This window comes from Podarcis vaucheri, assembly GCF_965113315.1.
Source record: "Podarcis vaucheri genome assembly, chromosome: 1".
Taxonomy (NCBI): Eukaryota; Metazoa; Chordata; class Lepidosauria; order Squamata; family Lacertidae; genus Podarcis; species Podarcis vaucheri.
In genome coordinates this window covers 50,605,570-50,628,717 of record NC_138759.1, presented here as the reverse complement: position 1 = coordinate 50,628,717, position 23,148 = coordinate 50,605,570, and the positions used below count along the sequence as shown (strand labels likewise).

The 23,148-nt window shown below is 40.9% G+C and overlaps 1 protein-coding gene across 21 annotated transcripts in view; it reads left to right on the top strand.

Annotated features, from left to right (window-relative positions):
- The window catches only part of GPHN (gephyrin), a 241,340-nt gene that overhangs the window by 171,240 nt on the left and 46,952 nt on the right, over window positions 1–23,148 (top strand). For 12 of the 21 annotated variants that reach the window (XM_082224534.1, XM_082224553.1, XM_082224548.1 and 9 more), the window contains one exon: window positions 5,633–5,674. The exons of the other annotated variants lie outside the window; for them this stretch is intronic. In XM_082224534.1, the coding sequence (XP_082080660.1) occupies window positions 5,633–5,674 (42 nt within the window). The remainder of the gene's footprint in view (window positions 1–5,632; window positions 5,675–23,148) is intronic. 21 annotated transcript variants of the gene reach the window in all.

Genomic DNA, 23,148 nt, shown 5'->3' with positions numbered 1-23,148 from the left:
GAAACCAACAACATCTGGAAGACCACTCCTACCCTAGGCATCAGGTTAAGTCATGGCTGGGGAACCTTTGATACTCCAAATATGGTTTGACTCCAACTCCCATCAGCCTCCACCAGCGGCCAGGGATGTTGGAAGTTGTAGTCCAACAACATCTGAAGATCCAAAGATCCCTGTCCTCATTTAAATGAACACTTTTTAGATCATCTGTACCTTTGCTTTTTTACTGTTTACTTTGAAATTCTTTGTTTTTAACTTCTAGAACTGCACTAACATTACAGATTTACAACATGGGGAAAAGTGTTATTCCTGGCAGCTAAGTTATATATTACATGCAGTTGGTTAGTGAGGTTTACTAAGTTTCACTAAGTTTTGTTTAGTGAAAAGCAACCTCCAGGTGCTTTTCCCCTCATGGATGGGACAGCAGCTTGGAGCATGTGGTCTTGCATGTACAATTAGTAGGAAGCAAAGGGATTAAGCAACTACATGTAATGTGCAGTTTGGCCCCAAGTCTAGGAATAGCAGTGGCAGAAACACTAGATAGTTTAAAAATAAAAATCAACCACACAGGGCAAAGTACAAGAAAAAAATATCACTGCTAGTTTGACACTAACCATTACAATAAAAACATGGAAAGTGAACCAAGTTCTGAAAATAGAGTAAGAATCTGAATTGGGATAACTATAACCAGATCTCTAATTGCACATCAGCCACTTTACAGTAATGTCCACACACCCTTTTTCATCCATTATCTTCAAGGTTGTGGGTGCATTGTTTAATATATCACAAGTTTGATTCAAGATCCAGAATAGTAATATAGAAAGTGGTACTATAATGTTGTTGTTTTTTAAATCACCAAATATATACCATCTGGACATAGAAGTCAAATCCCAAGGGTCAGATGTAAGGCGATTGTGCTGCTTTAGTTTCCCCAAATGTCAAAGAATATGCAGAATATCAATATTTTGCTATTGTTTTGTTTGCCTGTTTGTTTTTCAAAAGGTCATCACAGAATATGCAGCATCATTTAGATTCTCTGTTAAAACTACATGTACTAATGATGCCAATTCCAGAAAAAGAGCTAGGGTAGAAGCAACATTTGTGGGATTTTCCTCCCATTTTGAATTCATTCATTCTCTGAAGAAAATGAAAGGCTAATTCTTAACTCCCATTCCCATTTTGCAATAATAATTAACACATAGACAGAACATTGAATAGTGATCCTGAGTTTGGGCAGATATTGTGTGAATTTTCTCTCAAGTTGTAGTATAAAAGCAAACCATAAACTGCTCATAAATTTTGATGAAATGGTTTGAGATTGAAACACATAAAATTGTTCTCTTTCACACTACAATATTTAATGTTGCTGAGGAAAGTTACTTTATGGACAGAGAAAATAGCAAAGATTCCACAGGTGCCATGAATAATCTTGTGGTTGGGGTTCATCTGCCAGATTTCATATGGAACTTGCAGCATATGTTTTGCTTATGAGGATGGATGGAAAAGAAGATGGACTCACTGATCAAACCACACAGTGATACAACCAAACAATGATACAATGACAAAACAACAATATAACTTATTTGTTGAAATAATCTGAGACAAAAGCAAAGGGGGGAAAGTAGGTGAGAGTTGAAGTTCATTGTCATATATACCAGCCTGGTTTTGGAAAAGGATTTATTGCAGATGTACAGTGGGATAGATGTATGGTATTTTAAGCATTTTGTTTAATAGCTTTGGCTACTGCCTCTCCCAAATAAATTGAAAAATAAGGTAATTCATAATTCTGTGCCTATTTAAGGTGGAACCTTTGCATTGTTTCAAACGCTGTATCTGTTGCATTAATTAGTCGCCTCACTAATAAACCAAAAGGACATTTTGGCTGTCTCAAACTTTTAAAAATAAACCTTTTAAACATGCTAAACATTTCCAAAAATATTAAATTAAAAGGACCCTTTTTAAATGTTAATCTTCTTACATCACAGAAAAAACGTATCCATAGTTTTGTGTAAATTAAGCTCTTAATAAAGCAATGAATGATAATATTTTTAAACATTCTAAGGATTATGCACAGGCCCCAATATTTGTTTGGTATATGAGCTTTTTTTCTTTTTTAAAGATCTCTTTCAGAGTCACTGTGCTCTTTCCACTTCAGTCTGTGCTCCAGGTTCTTGACATTACCATCAGATTGCCCAAATGTTGCCTGAACATTGCCAAAGGACAGCCGTTAATGATCAATATCTAATAATAATTAATAATTAATAAAAAGTAGAAAACTAGGGAAAATAGGTGTGACTATAGTGGATTAGATGCATATGGTTGGAAAGAGTAACAGTATAAGCCCTGTCCCAGCTCTGTGCTCCTTTTAGTGTCTAGGATAATGAGCATGTTTTTCAAAAATCCATTGTAATAAATCACAGCTATTAATTTAATGGAACAACATGCAGGGTGTAAATTAAAGACACCATTGGAGTAGGTCTTCATCTGCCTCTTTCTCAGTGACTGGATTTAGGGGTACTGTTTGTTCCCCCAATTATGTCTCAGGTTTAAGAACATTTCGTTCTTCATCGGCAGAAGCAATTAAGAATTGCGGCAAATACTATTTGATTTTCCCCATTCCTATCTCTAGTTCGGTTCTGATTTGATTTAGTAGTCATTTTACACTGATTGAACTGACACCATTTTTCTACCTGTCTAGCTACCTATTTATTGTTTACATTTATATCCTGTCTGGAACTCAAGGCAGTGGATATGGGGTTCCCAAGCAGTCTCCCATCCAGGCACTGACCAGATCCCAACCTCCTTGGCTCAAGCAAGGCCACTGCTCCATATTCCTTCAAACCATGCCTTGAAACCCTCAAGTAATACTGGCCCAGTAAGGGAGGTCAGTATTATTATACCCATATTGCAAGCGTGCAGGCACTCAGGCTGTGAGACAAAGGCTTTCCTAAGGGAGTTCATAAGAAGAAGAGAGACAGATTTACCTTGGAACTTATCTTTCATACAGATATGATTAACGCTTACTGACATGTCATGCAGTAAACTTTTGAACTGTTACTCCATTTCCTAGTTGTATATAGAGGAAAGTAATTTAGTGTTGTTGTTTTTCAAATGATGAAAATATATTAGCTTGAGAGGAGGCAAAGGAAACTTTTATGGTAGCTAATGTCAGCAGGAATAACTTTCGAACACTTAAAAGGCAAGTTTAGCTTAAGCATAATGAGACCACAGAATAATTTAACCACACAAGTGATATAGGATTCCTCGCACCACAGGTTATATATAAGCATATATATTAACATAGTTTGCTGAAATGTGTATATGAATAAAGGAACCAGAATAGCTCTGCCTTGTCAGATATGATTAAAAACACTTGCACCAAGTCAAACTAAGAGAACTCATCAAAATAAATTTGTTTTGGACTACCTCCTTATCCTGTGCAGTATATTATCCTAAAACAACTTCTGATAACACAGCATAAGCTGCCTATGTGAAAACTGACAACATGGTTTACAAATGAGCATTTTTGTGCTGTTTATTCTTATTTCTCAGGGTTACTGGGTTCAGTATCCCCAGTAATTTCATATGCTAAAATCAAAGTCAAATATTTTCTCAGGGCATAACATAAGAATGATAGCCAGAACCATTTAATGTCATAACACCATGTATATCAGTGTGCATATGCTTTATTATATATAATGAATATATGTAATGACACTCAACTAAAATATTTTAATTGATTTAATCACCCCGCGTCAGGGTGGTTAAGTTCTTTGTACAGCTTCTGAGTATGACTAATGTTAGATACCACTCTTAGTTATTATTTTATTTATTCCTGCTTAAACTTTTAGAGCAATTCCTCAGAAGACAACTTACAAGTAAAATTCTAAAGGCAAAATAATTGAACAACTTACATGTAATAAAAGCCATATCACATAAAATTATATACGATATAAGGAGTCATCAGTTAAAAACTTGGTGAAAAAAAATATATTTAGGGTCCCCTAAGAGATTGCAGCAGAGTCTGTCAGCCTGAGTTCTTAGAGTATGGCATTCCACAACTGGGGGGCCACCATTGAAAAGGACCTATTCCTGGTACCCACCAGGTTTATTTATCATAGTGGCAGGCCAGAGGAAATCTGTAGCCAGCCTTAAGTCCCAGGCAAGTTATTATAGGTGTAGGTAGTACATCAAAGAACCTAGTCTTAAACCTTTAATCTGAGCCTGGAAATTGAGTAACCATTGCAAATTCAGTTTCATGATTTTTGGAAATTTCAGGGAAATGGTGAAAAGCACAGAATGTCTGAACAGGAATGGCACTGCCTGTGTCATGACACAGCACCACACCCAGGGCATCATTTGGTGTGTGGTTTTTTTTTTTTAAAAAAAGATGACTTGGCCAAAAATGGCCATGGAACAAGACCATGTCATGACATAGTATCATTTACATTTGGGTATTGTGTAGAACAGAAGAAGGCAGTGGGCTGATGATTGGAGCTGTGTTGCCACTTCAAGCAATGACATTCTTTTTCTGTTTAAGGAAGAAAAGCTTAAGAAAATAACTGCTGCCTCAAATCCTGCAAAGCCTCTTACCCCCGTAAATGTTTTGAATCTACCCTCCCTTGCAAAACTGACAGACGCATACACACCTTGCAATTTCATGAGGTACAAATTATACCCTAAAGTGAAAGGGAGATTTTCATCACAGTTCTCCTGTAGTGTGGAGTAGAACCTTAGTCTCACAATGCCAGTTCTGGACCCGCCACTCCTAGGCTTGCCATATTTCAAAAAGGGAAATTCCTGACACCCACAAAATTGTAGAGCTTTTGGGGAGAAACATAATGCAAGAATAGTGGTTTTTATCTTTTCCACTGCTTTTTCCATCACGTTGCCATACATCCAGGTTTTCCCTGACATTTTGCCAATTCGGCAAAATTCCCCCAATACCATTTTTACACCTGAAAACCAGGACATGTCAGGAATTTTCCTGACGTATGGCAAGCCTAGCCACTCCAGAATGGATCAGTGCCACCATGCCTCCCAATTCCCACTCCAGCAAGAAGTTTAATATGTCCTTAGCACAAATTCCCACAGATGAACATTTTCCCTTGCCAGTTAAAACTGTCTCAATCAATGGGGTAGGACCTGTGGGGTAGGATCATGAATACATTAATACATTAGGATCATGAATACATCCAAAAACAGATCCCCCAAATCAGTTAAATTTACTCTTGTGTAAATATGCTTATGATCAGGCTGTAGAATTTCAATAATAGTAAACCTGGAGTATTTGCCCATATAAATCTTCAAGTTCTTTTGTATGTATATAGCTTTTTTAAAAGTTGACAATTATGGATTTCTGAAATCAAGATAATCAGTCATCCCAGAGGGTGCTTCTTATTAGGAAATAAAGTAAGATGTAAGTTCAGTTTTAAAGTACTTGTATTTTAGAGTTTCCACCTTAAATGGCCTAATCTATTTAAAAAAATGTGTATGAAAAATCTGGTTTTGGGAATGAAATGAACCCCCTGCTAATGTCTCAGTGCTGGAACCACCTAAACAGAAAACCTTCTAAGACCTACTGTGCCATCATTTCTTTTTTAACAATGTTTTCTTTTCCCCCCTGCACAACCAGGCTCGGCTCCCTTCGTGCTCATCCACCTATAGTGTTTCCGAGGTATATTTTGCACGTGATCTGTCACAGTCAAAATTGTCACTCATCACCCTTTATTTTATTTTATTTGGTCTTGCACCATACACAAGTGAGGAAAAATCAGTTTGTGCGATTGGTTCTGCATGATAACCCGCAACCATGTCCAGCATGGTTTAATACCACCATAGCAGTTTGAAATCACCCTGGTGAAAATGCCAACACTTACTGCATAGCACTATACCTTTAATGGGAGACACATCTGATAATCTATGATTATGCTGTGTAATTACTACACATAAATATAACATGCTCTACAGCTTTTTAAAAATGTTCCTTCCACAAGTTCATGAACTCTGATGATAACAAGGCCATCCAGAAATTAAAAAGTTCCTTCAGATTAATAGTTACCTTTTTATATATGAATTACTTTGAGGATATACAGATTTAATACTGAATATAGTCACATTAAAATCATATGCACACAAACTGTCCCTGTGTTTTCAGGGATAGTGGTAGAATTGCTTGTTGTTTTATCCAACAATGCTTTCCCTTAATTCTTCTTTTTTTGAAATAGAATGCTTGCAAATATTGGACAAAGTTTCTCTATAATGGGAAATATTCAGAAACACAAATCAAATACATCTGATAAATCTCTTTGAAACAGGATTTATGATGTAGTATCTGTTCCTTTAAGAAAGCACTGTAAGATATTTTAGGTGTAATATCTATCCCAGAGACTGCCAATGCAGCACCTCTGTGTTATACCAATGCCTCCTGTGGTTCCCATGGAAAGTCTCCGTAAATATCCCCTCAAAGATTCCCAATGCATGAGAGATTGTTTGCTTTTCCTGCTCAGTTCCCATCTGCACTACTAGCTCAGCCTTTCCTCCCTTGAACGCGTCTCTTAAACATGGCCACATTTTATTAGATGGCAAAACTGGACACTTGCCCTTCCTTCTGTCCTGAGCAGATGAAAGGTGCAAAGAGCTTCTCTGTGAGCATTCGGCTGGTTTAGGTGCCTTTTTTCCATTTTGGGGAGGCGGAGGGGACATGCCTGCATTATTTTGTGATTTCTGCTCTTTTAGATGTTGCAGCCATTTTGTCTTATGCTGCACACCCCACAGCAGCCATTTTGTGACTGGTGCCTACGGCACATTCTCAAAACTGCCAGTGTGTCCACTGGCCCAAAAAAGATTGCAACCCCTGATCTATCCTATGCAGATGTCTACTAACAAATTACTATGCATCCTTTGCTATTCAAACACCAGAACATAACTGTTATATAGAAAATGTTTACAGCCAGCCTCCCTCCTGTGCTTACAGAGACTTTCCACAGGCAGACATAGAAGAACTCCCCATAGGCATTGTTTTCAGCCCTTCCTTCCCACCTCTAGCCAGGTGTGGTGCTGCTCTGGTAGGCAAAACATGTGGCTACTTCCCAATAAACGAGACCTTCCCATACCTTAGTTATCCCCTGACCTGCTCTGTACATATACTCATGTTCACTTATTCATGCTCTTTGTGGAAGTAGGCTGCACACCAGAGGTCTGGAGAAGATCAGATTACTGAAAAACTAAGTAAGGTGTTGAAGGAACTTGCATTATAAGGAATAGGCAGGTCTGTTTCAGTACAGTCAGCAGAGTGGCAGCATGCCTGTTAAGTTGGATGAGGACTCATTAGAATGCCAGTGGGGATCTTTTTTAAGTTAGAAGAATTCTTTATATATGGGGAGGAATGGATCATGCTAGATATCATTACAAATGCTTGCTAAGTATCTACCAGTGTAGTCAATATAGCTGGCTAGATTTATCCAGCCATCTATGGAAGATGACATCTCTAGTCCATGCGGTCTGGAGATAGGTCAGTTTTATCAAGAGGAATGATGCAGATTGTAGTTTGCGGCCCTGCAACTGTGTTCAGTACCTGGAAAATTATGCTAAGCTCTTTTTTAAAAAATCCCTTGGCTCACTAAGAGGTGTGATGTTGCACCAGGTCAAGGGTTCCAGGGACAGTGTGCACATAATAGCTGAATACCCATGACAAACAGCAACTGTGTCGTGCATGAAGAAAGCACCAATATATCTGCCCTGTTCTGCTACAGAGATTTATAGCCTAATCCCAGCACTGACATGAGAGGACCAGTCACTGTAGTGCTGAAACTCTCCTGTCCAACTATGTGAACTGCTGTGCGCATTTTAAAATATACTAAAATGACAATATATCAGATATTCAGTGTTTGTTTCATTATATTGTACAACTGAAAGGGCTAGAATTAGGGCGGTTTTTTTACCACGGCTTTCCTGAACTTTAAATACATGTGGCTTTCCTTCCCCCCCAAAATGCATGCAGTCACTCTATATTAAAAGCACAGAAGCCATTAGTACCTTTATCTTCCAAATAAGATGCTATGAGAACTTGTAGAACAAGGTTCTATCTCCCCCACCCCATCCCCACCCCAACTAGGCTTGCTTTGTTTGTTTCTTAAGTAGACCAGATGTTTATTGTCAAGTTTCCCTGTCAGTTCCAAACAAGCAGTTACATAAACTTAGCCTTATTACTTGGGTTGATGGAATGGGATATGGACTAATGAGACTACTCAATATTTTGGCAAGCTCTGTTATTATCAAGTCAGCTTTTTAATCCCTATAACAACCCTGAGCCATTTCAACCTGAGCTTCATTTTTTCCTGCCCCTTACTAGGACCTAAAGTAAATATTAGAAGTTGAAAACATTTTTCCTTGTGTATACATGGGGAGGCATATACAGGTTTAGTCTTGACTTAGCTAGGATCACTATGATAAATAGTGGCAGCTGTTCCTTTAGTTGATGTGCTTATCTGAACACTAGCTGCTGGAGACAAACAGGAAGACCATAATCTTAATCACCTGCATAGTTGCACCCCCTGGCATTTGGTTGGCCACTGTGAAGCACTTGCACGTGTTAGTCATGATATACAGAAGACCTGAGTTCATCCTGTCACTTTTCAAATCTTGCACTCATAAGAGGGCTTCTGATCTAGTAGACACTTCTGCTAGCAGAAGAGGGAAAGATGCTTGGGCTGGTTTTTGTTTTGTTTTTCCTTATTTCCCCTTGTAGCCCTCTTCTACCCTGTTCGGGAGGGTCCCCCGGCTCTCTGGAGCATATTTCTTTTGGCGAGGGAGGAAAAATGGGGAGGGAAAATAGGCAAAAATTGCCTCACCCCTTGTTCCATTACCAGAGGTATCCACTGAGTCAAAAGCCATTCCCTGACTGCAAGGCCACCAGTTGGACTGTACTACTGACATTTGGAAAATGAACCTCTCTATGTGTTTTCATGGAAAACTGAAACTCCTGAGAAGACTATATTCCAAAAGGACTGGTTATATGAGTTTTATGTCTTCTTTGAACTGAACATAGACCTAATACATTTTGTTGATTCCTTAAACAAATTTATTAATCTGCAGGGTTTATGTGACTGATTAAAGTATAGTATGTTCTCTACAGACATCTGCTGATGCGTATGTTGTTTCTTTGGTTTTTCTAGTGAACACTGTTTGTGGGAAACTATGCATATTCTTGCATTAGCAGATGCCCCTTTTTCCATCTTCTTTTTCTTGCATTTTAAAAAGTCACTTTTACATGTCTTCCTTTATAGTTGATCCTGATGGATATTCATGTTCTTGGAATTGTTCCATCATGTAAATGCATCGCAAACTTTCAATGCTGTTAAAGCTTGTTGAAAGTTAATTTCACCCATGTCATTAAAAGGATGAGAGCTTTAAATTGCAAGAAACCACAATGAACTATTTCCAAGAAACAACAACAACTTGGGTTTAACATAATGAGTGTCTATTATAGTTACAGGACACTGTATTATTATGGGATCTTTTCATAAATTATCAGTTCCTTATGTTCAGTGAAATAAGAGCCTCTACCAAGATAATAGCTATAGGGAAGCATTCAACATGACACTATTCTGATTGTTCTATCAGCACAAGGATTTATGCTTGCCAGGCAAAATGATGCCCCCCTCTTCTTTCCCTTCGTGTTTTTCTGGGGGTTCACCTGATCCTCCAGAGCATATTTAGGGGGAGGCACAAAAGGTGCACAGAAGAGGAGAGGGGAGAAGCCCTTCATTGCTAGCAGGACCCCTTCACTAGCTTCTGTGCAGGCCCCAATATTTCCTTCAAAGACCATGCATGAAAGGAAGTCCTCTTGCACTATGAGATCCCCTCTGCTGCCTGTGCATCCCCAAATCTGCTCTGGAGGGTTGATGAAGAAGGGGGAGTCTTGTTGCACAAGCAAATCTTGTTTCCCAGTGGCGTGAGTGAGCTCACAGTGCCTGGGGTGGGCACTCATGTGCTGAAGGGGCAGGGCACAAAGGGTGGAGGAGCCCATTGAGGCATCCCAGCCCTACCCACCCACGCGGGGGAAGCCCTGCCAGCTGATGTGGCACTTGGTGAGTGCAAAGCAGGTACCCCCACACCAGTGCCCCCAGCATGGCCCTGCCTAGTGCTCCTCTCCACAAGCGCTGGTTCCTCCAGTGCTCTGTGTGTGTGTGCGCGCGCCTGCTTCGTGCCCCCTCAAAAATCCATGCCCGGAGACACGGCCCCTCTGGCACACACACCCCCACACACACACACTGTGCCCTGGTTGTTCCCTGCGTACATACCCCACTTTGCACTGCATTGAATTCCAGCTTTACTAAACTAAGGTTTGGATTCAACTAAGTCCTGTTCATTGAAATCAATAAACTTAAATTAAGTCATGCCCATGAGCTTCAATAAGTCTACTCTGAATTGAGTAAGACTAGCATTGATGACTTAAAGACTGGATTATTTCATTGCACTATGTATGGGGTTTCCCTTGTGCTTGATCCAGAAGCTGCTGTTAATGCAGAATATTGAAGCATGATTGCTGATGAGAGTGAGACTCTGTCTGCTCTGATTGCCCATTTCCTACTTGGCCGAGTTCAAAATATTACTATTTGTGTATAAATCCCTTAGCAGCTTGAGACCAGTTGACTTGTGGGATCACCTTACCCCATATGTATCCACTTAACCACTTTGATCTGTGAAGCTGCCACTATTACAGGTGCCACAGCACCTACGGTTTGGAACTCCCTGCCTATTAACATCCGACAGGCGCCTTCGCTGTATTTATTCAGTGCCTGCTAAATATATATTTTGTTCAAGCAAGGCTATCCAGGCATGTAGAAGTTACATGTGTTTTATCACTTTTGGGGTACTATTGATTTTAATCATATTTAGAATGTTTTTAAATACCAGTTTTAACTATTTTTGAGAATTTCATTGTTTTATAGTTTTGTAAACTACTTAAAGGTTTTCCTACAATTGAGTGGTATATACATATTGTTAAATACCACCCTATATCAAAACAAAAGCAAGTTCTATTGTATGGATTTGTAATTTTGATATGTAAGATAAATTTCTGTTGCAGTGCATCTGAGCAGCACACACACAACTTTGGAAGAGATTAGTTCTAGTATGCAGAAAACTTTGATTTAGAAATTTAGTTCTGGCAATGCAAGGGAGACAGACAATTTGGAATAATTCTGAAGCCTTTCCCAAAAGAAAATAAACTGTTACTGAATAGCTGCAACCAAGCTGTGTTGTAGCTTAATTGATTTGTTGTATAGAGAAATATCTAGTAGTTAACTCCACTAAAATGTTTCATAATCTCAAAGCATTATAGATTACTTGCATTAAATAAGGTTACACTTTCAATATGCCACCAAGTCAGTCCTGGACCATTAAAGTTCTGCTTCTCCAGTTTCCTAGTATGCAGGACCTATGGCTATATTATGACACTCTATATAGACTTTTATTATTAGCTATGGTAGAATTTAGTAATCTCTGAGAAAGGTTGACCCTTTGATGAATATTCTCTTATGTATAATTCTTGTCAAGGAGACTTTTAATACACACTTTATTAAACATGCAATCATAATTAAGTGTAGCTCTTTTGGTCATAGATATATCTATTCTTTTTTTAATGACATTTCATTAAAATTTTCTCACTTAAAATATTAGATCACATTAGCTGCACTCATGTATAAAATTACTTGGCCTTCAGCTCTATATTTTATACAGTGTTGCCTATGATTGGTATGTAACTGGATGGTCCACACTGTGCTTATTTATGAAACTCCCCATAGATAGTTTTCAGTGGACACATTTTTTAAATATATATATATGTCTGCCTTTGTATCACAGCCATTTACTATCACCTTCAGCTTTCCCTTTCCTGTGACTCTATCCATCTCTTTCTGGCTTCTTGCATGTGCTATGTTTGAAAAATGCTGAAACAAAATAATGAAGGAAGCCTTTCAGTTTGCTTGCGGAAGGCACAGCAGCAGTCAAATATATATCTGCCAAAACTATATCATTTCAATATACTTCAGTAACAATATCCTTCAGTTTCCAATACGATTTTGTACACTGAAAAAATAAATGTGAATGATCTATCCCCTGCAGTGCTTTGTTGCTTCTCACAGAACAAGGAGGAAAAAAATGTTTATAAAATTCCTGCAATAAGACTAGAACAAGAACATATATTGCTTGTAGAACTGGATTTGGTTTTTTTAAGTCAGCCTATTCTATTTTATACAAATGATAATGCTATCTGAAAGGCTAAAAGGTTAGGAAAATTCAAGACAAATAAGCTTTTATATCAAAAGTTTGCATTTGTTTAAAGACAATGATTATCATGGAGAAGAACAACTAATATTTTACAGCTTGCTCTTTTATTTGGCACTATTTCAAAATGCCTGTTGTGATAGAGGATGTTACTATTTAAAAAGTGGGTTATGTTACCCCAAAAGAAAAGAAGACACAATATGCAAATAAATAATATCAACTAAAAGGTAAAGGTAAAGGGACCCCTGACCATTAGGTCCAGTTGTGGCCAACTCTGGGGTTGCGGCGCTCATCTTGCTTTACTGGTTGAGGGAGCCAGCGTACTGTTTCCAGGTCATGTGGCCAGCATGACTAAGCCACTTCTGGTGAACCAGAGCAGCGCTCAGAAATGTCGTTTACCTTCCCGCTGCAGCGGTACCTATTTATCTACTTGCACTTTGACGTGCTTTCGAACTGCTAGGTTGGCAGGAGCAGGGACCGAACAACGGGAGCTCACCCCGTTGCGGGGATTTGAACCGCCGACTTTCTGATCGGCAAGTCCTAGGCTCAGTGGTTTACCCCACAGCGCCACGATACCAACTATTGGCAGGTAAAGACACTGGGGGGGGGGCATCATGAATAAAGTTGATTTTTTAATTCAGTATTTTGTATACATCTTTTAAAAGTTTCTGCCTTGGAAAAAAAAAGCAATAAAATGTTGTTCACAGCCACAACTACCAAGAGCCTTCAGATTGAAAATAAAACATAAATGCACACCATGATATCAGTTCTTATTTTTCTTTTTTTCTGGTATCAGTTTATATTGTTGGAGAAGTTGAAAGTAAAATGAGTCATTTTCAAAAAGGAGTCATGATGTATATCTGAAATCAATCAAGATATTTCCATATTGATTAGAAAGCCAGAAGTATAGAGTTGGAAGGGACCCCAATGGTCATCTAGTTCAACCCCTGTGATGCAGGACTCTCCAACCTCTGCTTAAAACCTCCAAGAAAGGAGAGTCCACCACCTCCCAAGGGAGTCCATTCCACTGTCCAACAGCTCTTACTGCCAGAAAGTTCCTTCTGGTGTTTAGTCGGAATCTCCTTTCTTGTAACTTGAAGCTATTGGTTCAGGTCCTACCCTGTGGAGCAGGAAAACCAAGCTTGCTTCATCAACCATGTGACAGCCCTTTGGATATCTGAAGATGGCTATCATGTCTAGAACCTATTGAAATTCGTTTTGTTAGTTTTGGCTCGGTTCTCCAATCTGTTTAGGTCATCTTGAATCCTGATTCTCTCTTCAGGTCACTATGACTTTAGAAATACCTGACATGGTTGAAAATAGTTGACTGGCTTCCACACTAGCTTGAAAGCTAATATTTGACACATTTGAAATCCAGAGCATCTTGACAGTTTTATGTTGGTTTGATTGTTTTTAAGCCTGAAGATAAGACACCTTGCAATCAGTCTTTAGTAGGATTTTTAGTAGCATTTGGGAAATGTTTATTTTCTTCCAGAATGCAGAATTCCTACGCATGTGCTTGTGCATATATACAGATGAAGTGGCTAGTGAGCCAGTGTGGTGTAGTGGTTAAGAGCGGTAGTCACGTAATCTGGGTAACCGGGTTCGTGTCTCCGCTCCTCCACATGCAGCTGCTGGGTGACCTTGGGCCAGTCACACTTCTTTGAAGTCTCTCAGCCCCACTCACCTCACAGAGTGTTTGTTGTGGGGGAGGAAGGGAAAGGAGAATGTTAGCCGCTTTGAGACTCCTGAAGGGGAGTGAAAGGCGGGATATCAAATCCAAACTCTTCTTCTTCTTCTTCTTCTTCTAGAAAATAATGTTTTCCATTTACTTTCTATTTCTTTATTCAAACCCATACGCCTCTCATAACAAACTGCCAAACCCCACCCCAATCTACATCAAGAAAATCTTACTTGATGCTTTAGGTTTTCATCATTGCATGTTAAGTATCTGTTAAATATTCTTTGGTGTTGAGGTTGATGCCTAAAGCAGGGGATAGCATATATCTGTACAGTGTAAAGTGAGCTTATGAAAAGGTTTTCTTGAAAGGATATGTAGATATCCCAGCTTGGAGTTCTTCATTAATAGGGACAAATTGCAAGTAATGTTATTTGAGTGTTTTAAGAAGTTTTGTATTACAGGGCACCTCTACTTTTCTAAAAGCCTATGCAGAACTCCTTGCAGTTTGTCATCCTTTTTTCTGTGCTTTCCGTTTAATTCGTTCAGTCATCATGCAATGTAATCTTTGGCATGTTTACTTGGAACCATGTCTCAGTTTGATGGCAAGTATTGCAGCTTTAATAGCTTAATTAAGAAATGATCCCTTGCAAGTTTCACTAGAGGTGGTAGCTCATTAATAAACAATACAGTGGTACCTCGCAAGACGAATGCCTCGCAAGACGGAAAACTCGCAAGACAAAAGGGGTTTCCGTTTTTGAGTTGCTTCGCAAGATGATTTTCCCTATGGGCTTGCTTCGCAAGACGGAAACGTCTTCCAAGTTTGTTTCCTTTTTCTTAAAACCGTTAATACAGTTGCGACGACTTCGAGGAGCAACTCATAGCATGCGGTGTGCGTCTCCGTAGGGGCAAGAACGCGTGAAGGCGGGTTCTGAGGGAGAGGGAGCTTTGTTTCGGCGAAAAATAGCAAGGCGCACACACTTCCCTCCACACAACTCCCAGTTAGGGAGGCCAGGCTCCGGGGCTCTTCGGACGGGGCTCCTTCCTTCTCCCCCCCCCAGCGCCCCGGCGGTGACAAGAGCGCCTGCCCGGGCCCTCCGGCGCTCGCCCTGCGAGGGGCGCCTCCTACCTGCATCTCCGCGCTTTCCAACCCTGCGACGTCGAAGGCTGCTGCAAGTTTGCCTCGCGGTGTGTGTGTGCGCGAGTGTGTGTTCTCCTCGCCCCGCTCGAGTTAGTCCCGGCACAGCGCAGGGAGCAGGTGAGTCGCCCTTTGGCAGCGCGGAAGGTGCCGGGCCAGGCAAGGTCAGCTCGGGAGCCACCAGGGACGCACCCCCGCGCTCCTCTCCAACAGGCTGGATGCACCCCTCTCCGCTCGCACGCTTCTGGCTGGCTGGCCGGCTGCAGCAGCAACAGGGGCAATAGGCATCCACCGTCGCCAACGCTCCCTCCCTCCTGCCCGCGGCTGGCTGGCTGGCACTCTCGCTTTCTTTCGGGCTGCTGCTGCAGAAGGGATTTTGCACCAGACAACTTTTAGGCCGGTAGGAGTTTTGACTACCGTGGCGACAGCAGCAGCAGCAGCAGCAAGACAGCGCCGACTGTAGTGCAAAGGGTCGGAGCAAGGTGAGCCGAACCGATCCCGGGGGCTCAGGCAGCAACCTCCGCCCCACCTCCCCCCACACCCCACGCCCGCCTCTCCCTCCCTCCCAAGCACCCCCCTTTTTTGAGGTTTTTAAAGACTTTGGTGATTTTTGAAGCTTTTCCAAAACTTTCCCGACACCGTGCTTCGCAAGACGAAAAGAATCGCAAGACGAAAAAAAGCGCGGAACGAATTAATTTCGTCTTGCGAGGCACCACTGTATTTCTATTTTATAGTAATTGGTTATTGTAGAGTTCAGGTCTATCCAAACATTTTTATTGTTTATCTAATGTCAGTAACAGATCCAGATATCTATCTTAGGCATCCCCAAGAATTTAGATATGCCTAGTGGAACTTTTTTTTCTTTGAACAACAGACGATCATGACACATCATGAACTGCTTGCGCACATTTCCTATGTGAAAATAGCAGAGGGAGCAGTTGTTTAAGGCATAATCTCCCACTCTCCAACATTCCTCATATGAAAATAGGAATGTTTCTCACACACCCCAACTGATCCTCCTCGACTCCCCATTTTTTGTTCCAGCCCCTATAGAGCATTTCCTAACAGAAGAATGGTGAGTGCTGCCACTACTACCCAGTGGGATACACACTCTCCACTGTCCTGAGAAAACCCCTTAATCCCAGATTTTTTCTTATTTTCTTATTTGGTAGATTTAAAAAGAGAAAAACACACATCAATGAATACATTTTAGAATTGTCTTATTCTCTCTGGGCTTTTGAGTAAATAGGAGACTTGCCAGCAGCAATACCAATGGAGAAGTGACCAAAGCTGTATCCAGGACTGGTCCAAGGTCCGGCTCCACAACAAAGGGTCAGGCAAGAAGAGAGGTTAGGGTTTCCATCTGGTGTTTAAGGCACCACCTTCCCCTTGGACGTGGGACCCATTCAGCCTCAGTGATGGAGGCTGAACTCACCCTGAGTATAGACAACCCCTCCTCTGCTTTATCACAGGATCCCAGCCAGCGTGGTGTAGTGATTAAGAGCAGTGGACTCGTAATCTGGTGAACCGGGTTCATGTCCCCGCTCCTCCACATGCAGCTGCTGGGTGACCTTGGGCTAGTCACACTTCTCTGAAGTCTCTCAGCCTCACTCCCCTCACAGAGTGTCTGTTATGGGGGAGGAAGGGAAAGGAGATTGTTAGCCGCTTTGAGACTCCTTAAGGGGAGTGAAAGGCTGGATATCAAGTCCAAACTCTTCTTCTTTTCACCTCCAGATAGAGGTACAAGCCTGGGCCCTTCTGGGCCTATCCTGATGAGGACTTTCCTGTCTGGGACATTATTTTATTATTGTTGTTGTATTATTTATTAAATTTGTATACCACCCTTTACCCAAAGATCACATGGCGGTTCACGACATATAAATACAAAATGAGAATGCAAAACACATAATAAAAGCAAACATATTTAAAAGCCCGTTGAATATTAATCAGCCCAAAGCCTGGTTATAGAGAAATAGTTTTGCGTGGCACCTAAAAATACGTAATGAAGGTGCCAGGCGAGCCTCCCTAGGGAGAGCATTCCACATACGGGGAGGCACCACAGAAAAGGCCAGTTCTTGTATTGCCACCTTCTAGACCTCTCCTGGAGGAGGCACACAAAGAAGGGCCTCAAATGAAGATCACAGGATCCAGGCTGGTTCATATGGCGAGAGGTGGTCCTTGAGATATTGCAGAGCTTGACATGATGCTCTCCTCTGATGTGGACTTCCCTGGCTGAGACGTAGCACAAATCTAGGGGTGCAATTGTTCTTGCCTTACAGGACACCACTAGGGGTGGGAAAGAAATTAGATTTTGTTTCAGTTTCAACAAGAATCTACGTAATTCACACTTTCCAAAATAAGACACAAACTGAAACACAGCTGTCCTTTGAAACTCACATATACTAGGGAAAGATGTGTATAAAAATGTGTTGCGATACCTACACTTTGAAACTGCCTATTGATATCAGGCAGGTGCCTTCACTGTTACTTCGTTTGGCCCCTGCTATAAACATTTTTCTGTAGACAAGCCTACCTAGATATTTAGAAAGTTGATGCGAGTTTTAATCTGTTTTTAGTTTATTGTTATTTTAACTTTTTGGAAGCCTTAAATTATTGTTATTAATTCTTCTTATTGACAATGTTATTGTTTTATCTTTTTTGTGAACCACTTTGAGATTTTTTACAATCAAGCACTGCATAAATTTTATGAGATAAAATAAAAATTATATATTGGTGAGAATAGCACACAAAAATACCGTATTTTTTGCACCATAACACTCACTTTTTTCCTCCTAGAAAGTAAGGGGAAATGTCTGTGCGTGTTATGGAGGAAATGCCTACGGGTGGCATGCCTACGGATTTTCCTCCTCTAAAAACTACGTGCGTGTTATGGTCGGGTGCGTGTTATAGAGCGAAAAATACGGTACATTATAATTTGCTTGCAAAAATCTGTACATTAGTCAAAACTACAAACAAAAGTGTCTTGGGACATAAATCAACACTAAAATTCTGATAAATTTTTCATGAGGATTTTATGAAAAAAAATCGTAAACTGATGTGGAAATGTGAATTGAATTTCAAACTGAGAAATTGAGCAGTTAATCCAGTATGTAAGTTAAGAATGAAAAATATCCCCACAAGTACATACAATTAAAATGGGCAACCTTACTTTTTTGTTTTCATTTCCACCCTAACTTAGATATTTACTACTTTTTGGGAAAGGTGTGTATATAAAATATTGGTCAGGACTTTGTTGGTGATCTGGTGGAATATCCAGTCTTAGATCAGGGAATTGGACTAGGGTGATTCATTTATTCTTTCCAATGCTGTGAAAAGCCTATGCCCCTATGCATTCTAAATTCAAATGTTGCTTGGTATTTTCAGAACAACATAAAAACACTATAATTGTATATTTATTTTAGCTTCCCGTGCAATGGGAAATTATACTATATTGCTAATCATGTCTACTTATTATGGAAGTATTCTCTTAGCTCCCATCATGTGCTCTTTGAAGTCAAACTTCTTAATACCTGAGCTCTACTACCTATCTCCAAACTCAGCAACAATAACTGCCAAACTTGTAAAATAATAAACAAGCACTCTTAACTTTATCAATGTAATCTCGCAATGCTGTACTTAATGCAGTATTCAATTTATACTCCATTTTGCAACCCAAGTTATTAGACACCCTCTCCACCTACATCATATAACTACCCCTACCTTTGCTCATTTCATGTAGCAGGAATTTTGTAGATCTAGCCACCCTCAGCCCAGAAATCAGTTTCCTGATTTCTCCAGTCTATGGCATCCCTTAATTGTGCTGTATTGTAGACTTACATTTGTATGATCATGTTTCTTTTCCCTATTCCCATCCTTCTTCAGATTAATGAGGTATTAATTTTATGCCTGCTTTTATTTAAGATGAGTCAACCACTGACTACTGCCAGATAACGCCTGTTAACTGTTAATATAATTTGGAAAAAACACATGCAATCTCTCTGACACTGTTTCAATCTAAAATTAATTGTTAAATACAGTGGTACCCCGCAAGACGAACGCCTCGCGAGATGAAAAACTCGCAAAACGAAAGGTTTTTTCGTTTTCAAGTTGCCTCGCAAAATGAATTTCCCTATGGGCTTGCTTCGCAAAACGAAGCTTGCCCCGGGGACAGCGGTTCTTCTCTTTTGAAGCAAGGGGCGGCGGGGAGAAGCCCCTTGCTTCAAAAGAGGTCCGGGGGCAGCGGGAAGCTCTTCGCGCTGCCCCCGGACCTCTTTTGAAGCAAGGCGCTGCGGGGAGAAGCAATCTTCTCCCCGCAGCCCCAGGTCCGGGGGCAGCGGGAAGCTCTTCGCGCTGCCCCCGGACCTCTTTTGAAGCAAGGTGCTGTGGGGAGAAGTGATCTTCTCCCCGCAGCCCCAGGTCCGGGGGCAGCGGGAAGCTCTTCGCGCTGCCCCCGGACCTCTTTTGAAGCAAGGCGCTGCGGGGAGAAGCAATCTTCTCCCCGCAGCCCCAGGTCCGGGGGCAGCGGGAAGCTCTTCGCGCTGCCCCCGGACCTCTTTTGAAGCAAGGTGCTGCGGGGAGAAGCGATCTCCCCGCAGCACCTTGCTTCAAAAGAGGTCCGGGGGCAGCGGGAAGCTCTTCCCGCTGCCCCCGGACCTCTTTTGAAGCAAGGCGCTGCGGGGAGATCGCTTCTCCCGGTGCTCCGAAGCCGGGCGGGGGGCAGGGGACACCTTCTGAAGGCTGGCGGGGGGCAAAAGTCTTTGTCCCCCCTGCCTGCCTTCCCAGGGGCTTTTAAATCGCCCCGTGGAGAAGGCCATTTGTCCCGGGGTTTTTTAAAATGCTGGGGGTGGGAAGAAAAGCCCTTGTCCCCCCCCCCCAGCCTTCAGAAGAGGTCCGGGGACAGACTGTCCCCGGACCTGGTCTGAAGGCGGTTTCCCTAGGAACGCATTAATTGATTTTCAATGCATTCCTATGGGAAACCGTGCATCGCAAGACGAAAAAACCGCAAGACGAAGAGACTTGCGGAACGAATTAATTTCGTCTTGCGAGGCACCACTGTAGATCTAGATTGGATACTTATTATTTCTTACTGGATTTCGGAGCATCAATCTTAATATGCAATTATTGTTGGTGATTTTTCTTTCTTTTTACAAAAATGGCAAGAGGACTTACCGGTACTTCTTTAAAATAAATATTACCTAAAGTTTTTGAGCATGGATCCATTTTTCATATCACCAATATCTATTAAAACTTCTTCTTCCCTGATAGATAGTTCAGACTTAACTATATCTAGATGAAATCAGGGGACACACACTTTTTATGTGGGACCAAAACAAGAATTCATGATGTATGGCTGCACATGGAAGCAAGGAGAAATATGGTTTACTATTTTCTTTCCCTAGCTGCTTGAGAAATAAAATAGGCCTCACTTCCATGAAAATGATTGATATAGGAGGAAAGTAGGACATATATATCTGTCAGTCTCCTAGAGTTGTGACAAAAGGAGAAAATGTATGTCGGCCTCTCCTGTTCAAGAAGATAGAGTAATGCACAGTACTATACACCTCCAATAACTTATCTTCTTTTTAGGGAAGGGAGGCCACTATAGTCTAAAAAGCGAGTTACTGTATTTTTCTGTGTATAACACGCCCCAGTGTATAAGACGCCCCCTATTTTGGGGGACTCGAAATTAAGAAAATGCACTATGCACTATCCATTTATAAGACGGCCCCTTATTTTAAACGTCAAAAATTTAGGGAAAAATATAGCCTTATACATGGAAAAATACAGTAATTGTGTAGCATGCATTAATTCAATTTTGGTTTCTAAACCAGAGGTGGGGAAATGGATCAAGCCAGAGGGCTGAATCCAGAAGGGGTGAATCTTCCCTAGGCCACTTTGACAGGTGACCTATCAAGCAGGTGTTTGTTAACTTTCATGGTTTTAGAAACTGCATTAATTTGCATTAATTTGTTTGACCGTTTTCACTTTCTGAAATCTTTTTTACATGGTGCTTACAATCACTCTTACTTTATTAGTAAGGAAAGCACAGGTCTGTCCCTGAAAATGTGTAGAAATAGATCATTCTAGCTGCTTCACCAACATATTAAGTTGCCAGAAGCGTATTACATCAATATTCTGGAATCTACAGTGTTCCGGCCCATTCTAATGCAATGTGTTTGGCCTATAAAGTACTTTTAAGATAAAAAAACAACCCAGAAGTTTGAACTTCTATGTTTGTTTTATTGGTATTTTGATGGATCCTGGGTTGATATTCCTGCTGAAAAACAATCAGTACTCCTGTCACAGCACTTCTTCCATCAACGTATTATGTGTGGGTGATTACTTTGGAGCAATGCGATTTAGCACTAAAATGAAATTAGCCTCAATCCTGTGTTACTAGCTTGGTAAGCATACAAATATAATGAAGGAAAGGTGTAGTCCTGCTTCAAGCAAATAGTCTTTAAGGGGGCAATTAATGCCTTTTAAAAATCAGATCAATAATGTTTTTTAAGTACAACTTATCCCATATCAGTGTCATTATACCTCAGTGATGTGTTGAGAGTTATAATTTTTTAAAAAATAAAAACCATTCTGAGATCTTTTCAAGGGAATTTTTAAGGCAGAATAGCTACATCAAGTAATATAGTTAATGTTAAAAATACATGCAGGTCAATACCTATCTGTATGCCTGCAAGTTGTCAGTAGGAGGGCAGATTCTTCTGAATTATAGGTTTTATTCAGCTAATCAACTATGAACGGCAAAAAAGTAGGGGGGAACATTATGAGGGTCATACAATTCTGTAAGATTTCATAAGATTTCATGGATGTCTCTAATGGTGCTCTTCCGCAAGAGTCCTTCCATTTGCAGATGAGTCTTTGATTTAGCGGAGGCATATAGTAATAGAAGAGGAGATACTGTATTGGCCTGAATATAAGATGCACCCACAAATAAGCCACACTTTTAAAATTCAAGCCTTATTTGCGGGTGTGGCCCACCTCCCGGCTCTACCGCCTCCTGGCACTACCTCCCCAAGCCAGTGTCAGGGGAGGCTTGGGAGCAGCAGGCAGGCTGTGCGCCATTGTCCCATGCTCCCAGGCTGCTTCAGGGGGGGGGCACGCTGCTTTGCTGGCGGCCTCCCCCCTTCTCCCTTCCTTACGGCAGCTCGGGGGAGGCTTGGGAGACACGGTCGGGACGGGCACCATTGTCCCACACCCCCAACGGCCCTCGTGGGCAGCTGTTTCAGCAGTGATACCGTAAGGTCGAGAATATAAGCTGCACTTTAACTTTTCACAATCGGAATTTGGGGGGGAAGTATGGCTTATATCCGGGCCAGTGCGGTAAGTTATTTTCCCCAATTGCTCCTGCAGCCTCCTGTGTCTCTCCCATGCTGTTAGGAAGGCTCCCCCAAACCTCTGCACCACATTTTCAGGGGGCTGCAAGGAAAAAGAGCAAGCCACAAAAGTTGCCTCCCCTCCTTTTCCATTACTGTGGATCAACTGGATCAAAAGCCTTTCTGTGAATGCAAGGACACAACTGGATTCAGTCCTCAGTGATTAAGGGATCCTGACAATGGTACACACACAAAAGACATTTATGAAAGAGATGGGACTGAAGTGAATTTTAAGAGATGAAAGGTTTCTAAAGAAAAATCATATGGGGAACTAATTGTATCTTTTATTTTTATATTGAATTTATTTTTATATTTTATTTTTATATTGAATTGACATAGCACACTCAGTCAGTTATTATCCATCTCTGAAGATACATAAAAATGTATTATACTGCAGTTCACAAAACTAATCTTTGATATTACAAGTAACTTGCTCCGTGTTTGATATATTATTATATGCCTCAGGTATTTTCGTATGTCTCCAAACTTACAAATTACTTTGGACATGACAAAAACAATGTCAAGTGATTTTTGGAAAGTAGGCAAGAGATGTCTCTAGAAATTCCTTCAAAATTTTACAAAACAACAACTTGCCAGCTGAATAAGGAACACCTTCTACTGGTGGCACTGTGTCAGTAACATCCAAAGCCTCA